Raw genomic sequence first — 5,708 nt, 5'->3', positions numbered from 1 at the left:
CTAAGGTGTATGTAAACTTCCGACTTCAACTGTATGTGCCTCATTGTTAGTAGTAGTTGTGACTGTATTGCCATGGCACAGGCGGAAGTGGAGGAAATGTTTGCCCCCTAGTCCCCGGCAAGATGGCCATCTCTAAAGGGGGCTGGGCGATTATTATGATGGGAAGTCCAATAGCTCCTCCTCATCCCCTGTTTTCTGTCTTTCTAGATTTTTACTGTCCCACCCTAAATCCCCATTTAGATTTTACCTCCAAATGAGTGACCTTTTTTCCCCCATTTGAAGACTGCAACCCTTGGACAATTCTGATATGGCAGGTGTAATAGTGAGTTAGTAAGATATCTCTCTGATACTTGTATTTGTCTGTCTGTTTGATAGAGTCAGAAAGAGATTTGATAGGGTTTTAATTGTGTACCAGAGTAATTCCACTCCAGATAGAATGAACTCCCTCTCCGTCTATATCATACTGGGTGAGCTCCTATACATTTTAATTTCCTCATTGACTAATTAGAATTGTCTTAATTGTTCATATACATTTCCAGTGGTGTAAAGTACTTAAGTAAAAATACTTTAAAGTACTACTTAAGTTGTTTTTTGGGGTATATGTACTTTACTATTWATTTTTTTGACAACTTTTACTTTTACTTCACTATATTCCTAAAGAAAAGAATGTACTTTTTACTCCATACATTTTCCCTGACACCCAAAAGTATTTTGAATGCTTAGCAGGACTGGAAAATGGTCCAATTCATGCACTTATCAAGAGAACACGTGGTCCCCAATCCCTACTGCTTCTGATCTGGCGAACTAACTAAACACAAATGCATCATTTGTAAATGATGTCTGAGTGTTGGAGTCTGCCCCTGGCTATACGTAAATGTCTTAAACAAGAAAATAGTGTCGTCCGCTTTGCTTAATATAGGGAATTTGAAATTATTTATGCTTTTACTTTTGATACTTAAGTATATTTAGAACCAAATACTTCTAGACTTTTACTCAAGTCYTATTTTACTGGGTGACTTTTACTTGAGTAACTTTCTATTAAGGTATCTATACTTTTACTCAAGTATCACAATTAGATACTTTTTCCACCACTGTACATGTCAATGGTCAATTATTGTCATTGATAATGTGCATGATGATATAACCCGGTCTGAATTTTGATTAACTGCAGTGCACTCTGCATAGGCTACACTTTTTAAATATGTTTAGTGTAGCCTATTAGTTGAATGTGAGAATGGGGTAAAATGTCACTCTTAAGAGAACATGTTTAGGTGGGTTTATTTGAGTGCTATCTACTCCTGTATTTTTCTTGCCATAAGCTCATAACCTACAATCATAAGCATGATCGTAGGTTGTGTGGAGTCTTGTTGTGAAGGAAAGGATCAGAAATAGCAGGAAAGGACATGCGTGTACATTCCTCCTACCCCCATGGGGATGATATCCATCTACAGACTCATTAGAGACTGTTTCCCATTCCTCTGCCCACTGAGTGTATATACAGTAATGTTGTTACTGCTCTATGTCCTACTCCTGAATAGTAAACAGAGTTAACTTCTGATCACATTGATCAATGATCCTTTTTTTTCTTCATCAGGTCTAACAGCATTGATGATCCAGACTACAGACTCTAAAGGTAAAACACACACACATACTCATATACACATACTCATATACACATACTCATATACACACACTCATATACACATACAGAAATGTCCAGAAATAATGAGCTTCCTTCTTTCTCTAGGGTCTCCCAATATCAGAGCGGTTCTGTCTGTTTGGCCCCCAGGATCAACCATCTACATAAGGGAATCTGTGGCCCTGGGATGCAGTGTGGAAGCAGGTGCTAACTATTCTTGGACCTATCACTGGTTCAGACACACATCTCACAAACTTGTGACCCCAAACGCTAGACACATGATCAGTGGTGACAGTTACTCCATCACTGGGGTTGCCAAGGCTGACGGTGGTAGCTACTGGTGCCAGGCTGAGCGGAATGGCTCAACCACACCCTTACTCAGTGACCCCGCCCACTTGACTGTGTCAGGTGAGACAACCTTCAGTCTAATCACTGTTCACTGATTGGTTGGATACAATATGCATACTGCTATTGGTATCAATGCACACATAACCTCATCAAGGATGAGTAGCCATTTGCTGTTATGGCATTAGTAGAGTGAGTAATCCTGAAAATGTCACCCCCACTTATTGTACCCATCTCTCTTGCAGAGCTGACCCCACCCTCTTTGGCAGTGATCCCCAACAGCCGACAGCACTTCCAAGGGGAGCGCTTCTCTCTCCAGTGCCCTGCTGTGTCTGAGAGCAACTCCACAGAGAGTAACTCCACAGARTGGACATTGTGGCAGCTCACTGACTTTGGAGTTAGGTCTGGGTGTCAGACACTAAAGGGCACTGTCAGGAAGGAGGTTCCTGGAGCATGCAGCCTCTCCTCTCTATACAGTGGGTTGTACTGGTGTGAGAGCAGCAAATGGCGCAGCAACACGGTCAACATCACAGTGAGCTGTGAGCCATATCTGTATCACTGATGTCTGATACATTAGCAGCATTGTGATCATGTGGTTGGGGGGAAATAATGCCATGTGCCTGTGGAAATCGAGATTATGCATAAGAAAGCAAGTAAGATGRACTATATGTAATGGTCTATGCCTATGCCTATGGTCTAGTGTCTTCTCTTGTGTCTCACAGATGGTTCCATGATCATTGTTGGCCCTGCTCACCCTGTCACAGAGGGAGATCAGGTGACTCTGCACTGCCGGTACTGGTTCCACAAACCTAACCAGACCACCTTCTACAAAGACGGAGTAGAGGTTGTTTCTCTGAACGTCACAGAGATGACCATTGACAATGTGAACGGTGCAGACGAGGGCTTCTACAAGTGTGCTGAACCTGAGGAGAAGTTGGAGAGCCCAGAGAGTTGGCTGTCTGTGAGAAGTAAGACCAAACGGTTGGGCACAACTGCGGCCCAAATATTTTACTGCCTCCCAATACTGCTTGAAATATAGATTAACTTCATTTTACGTTGCATTGATTTTTTATGCCTTTATTTTAGGGAACTCCACCTCAGAAGAGAGAAAGACATTGTCCTCTGAAGGTACAGTGTCTACACATAAAACCCTTCAATCAACTCAACCCCCCTCCTCCAACATACACACGCGCGTGCACACTCGACTTATATGGTTTCATGTTTTCCCCATTCAGGTACCTGGATGTGGGTGTTGCTGTTCTGTTGCATTGTGGTTATCCTGTTGCTTATTCCTGTTGTTATGTTACTGGTTCGTCACTACAGGTTAGTAGTTATTACCTTCAACAAATATCTCTGTTTACTAATCACATTCAATGGACATAAAAACACTATGTAGTAAGCAGTAAACTCTGTATGCGTCACTAACCAGTCTGTTATTGGATTCAAGGTTGCGTATGTGGTGCACCCGCAGCTGTTTCTCCTCCAAAGAAGGGCCACCCCCAGGAGAGGCACCCCAGACCAAGCAGGATGTGACAGAGGTACAGTGGGATCTGGGCTGGATGGAGATGGCCAACCTGTTGGACAAGCAGCAGTACCCTGCCACTGCCAGCTAAACTCTAGCACTCAAACCAGAGACTAGTGTGCTTTACACTATACAGAACATACCAGAGGAGGCTGGTGGGAGAAGCTATAGGAGGACAGGCTCATTGTAATGGCATAAGTGGAATAAATGGAACCGAGTCACACGTGGTTTCCATGTGTTTGATACTGTTCCATTTATTTCATTCCAGCCATTACAATGAGCCTATCCTCCTATAGCTCCTCCCACAAGCCTCCTCTGGTACAAACATATTAATTATCCTTTGTATCTGTTTCTCACTGTTTCTGTTTCTCACAAGAGTTTTTCTTTTATCTGGTCAAATTAAGCAATAAAGAGGATGTACAGTATGAGTTAAAAAACTATTGTGTACAAGCACAATTTTTCCATCTGTATCATTAAAGTCACTCCACCTTCATGTTACACCTGTTGGTGAACTACTGATGAGTATCAGTAATGCCGTTTCTGTACAGTAAATCCCTTCCATTTACTGTAAGGTACCTCTGTACTTATGAATAGGCTTTCATTTGGCTGCTTGAGAATTTGAAAATAGAAACAGGTGTYAAATAGTAATCTTACTCCAGACAAAAACATATTTTCTATTTAATGTGAAATTTGAGGCTTACTGGGAGAAAATTCATTTTCACTGATATCTGCACAGCTCTAGGACACCACGGTCACTACTGTTAAAACAGAAGAGTGATTGCAACAGCTGGTGAGTTTTACAATACTTTCAAATGTATTTTACTCACATTATTGTCCTATTGTTTAATTGATATTTATTATCCAAAAGCATTGACTTGAGAGTTAAATCTCTCAAATAGTAAATATCAGCGGTCCTTTGTAGGCAAATTTTGTCATTAAAGTCTGGCATTCTCTGGATTTATGATGGGTACACGGGGAAAAAAAACAGCCACTCCATTGAATAGCAGGCTAACGTTAGTGGGTTCTTGCTATGCTTGCAGTTAGCCACTGATTCCTTCCAAACGATTCATTGTTGTGTAATTTTTATGTACAATTGCCGAGCAACGACACGTTTTATCTATAATTTCTCTTAATTATTTTTCTTCATGTGACAAGGATTAAAAAGGATTTGTCAGTAGATTTCGACTTGATTATGACTGCTATCTAAGACTTTGAAAGTAAGTCCAATCAAAGCTACTGTAGATATTTATTTTATTGGGAATAAAAWWWWAAWAAATCATTTCACATTCAAATACAATTGCAAATTCAGTGCATTATGTTGTACATAACATGGATTCATAAAAACAGTATCAAAAAGTACCGTAACAGTATAAAAATAGCAAAACTCGTACGTTCAAGATTAGCATGCTGTAACGAACGTCGTCGGGAGAAGGAGAAGAGGACCAAGGTGCAGCGTGGTAAGTGTTCATTTTAATGTTATAAAATAAACTGAACACTGAAATGACAAAAACAACAAAGAGAGAGAATGAAACGAAACAGTTCTGTAAGGTATACACACAAAACAGAAAACAACCACCCACAACTGTCACAGGCTAGCCTGTGACAAAAATGAGGGGACACGAACAACAGGTAGCCAATTAAAAAGGTTCTTTATTCTAAACAAAAACGATTAACTTTAAACAAAGAAAAAGGAATGAGGTGTGSAAGTATCATAATGTAGGGTGTATGTAAAGTGCAGGGATGCATGAATCTGTGTGTGTGAATATGACTGAGTGAAAACTATGTACAACTACAAAGGAACAACAAAACAGGATCATACCTGGAGGAGCAGAGAGATGAGAAGTAATTTTATTTTTATTTTATTTTTTTATTTTTTTGGGGGGGTGGATCAGCTTAATCTTGCGGAAAGAATGTTGCTTCCAATGTAATTGTCTGCATCATTTCCAATCCCCCATATTTTTTMGGGTAAATATATATATCCATACACGCATGCATACATATACACATATATACATACACATACCTATATAGACATACATACTTTTTTAAAGAATATACCTTTATTATTATTCCCCGCACCCTACCACCGATCCCCCAATTGGAGTAAACTAATAAACACTTCTGCTTTTACCTTCAATTTATACATCTTATACCCATCTTACAGACACAGTCCACTTTACAATAGTTCTCTCTTATTTGTTC

The 5,708-nt window shown here is 40.0% G+C and overlaps 1 protein-coding gene across 2 annotated transcripts; it reads left to right on the top strand.

Moving 5' to 3' along the window:
* The first annotated feature begins 238 nt into the window (after positions 1–238).
* LOC111975382 (high affinity immunoglobulin gamma Fc receptor I-like) lies at positions 239–4,705 on the top strand. Of its 2 annotated transcripts, none has more exons than XM_024003641.2 (8): positions 239–467; positions 1,595–1,633; positions 1,748–2,047; positions 2,230–2,460; positions 2,707–2,952; positions 3,071–3,112; positions 3,220–3,307; positions 3,432–4,705. In XM_024003641.2, the coding sequence occupies exons 1-8, from the start codon at positions 437–439 to the stop codon at positions 3,595–3,597; spliced, it is 1,143 nt and encodes a 380-aa protein (XP_023859409.1). In that variant the 5' UTR covers positions 239–436; the 3' UTR covers positions 3,598–4,705. The 2 variants fall into 2 exon arrangements, with proteins under 2 accessions (XP_023859409.1, XP_023859408.1); XM_024003640.2 differs by having other exon boundaries at positions 2,230–2,523; positions 3,432–4,704.
* Positions 4,706–5,708: the final 1,003 nt, after the last annotated feature.

This window comes from Salvelinus sp. IW2-2015, linkage group LG16 (assembly GCF_002910315.2).
Source record: "Salvelinus sp. IW2-2015 linkage group LG16, ASM291031v2, whole genome shotgun sequence".
Taxonomy (NCBI): Eukaryota; Metazoa; Chordata; class Actinopteri; order Salmoniformes; family Salmonidae; genus Salvelinus; species Salvelinus sp. IW2-2015.
The sequence above is the reverse complement of the archived record's forward strand: the minus strand, read 5'-3'. Positions and strand labels throughout refer to the sequence as shown.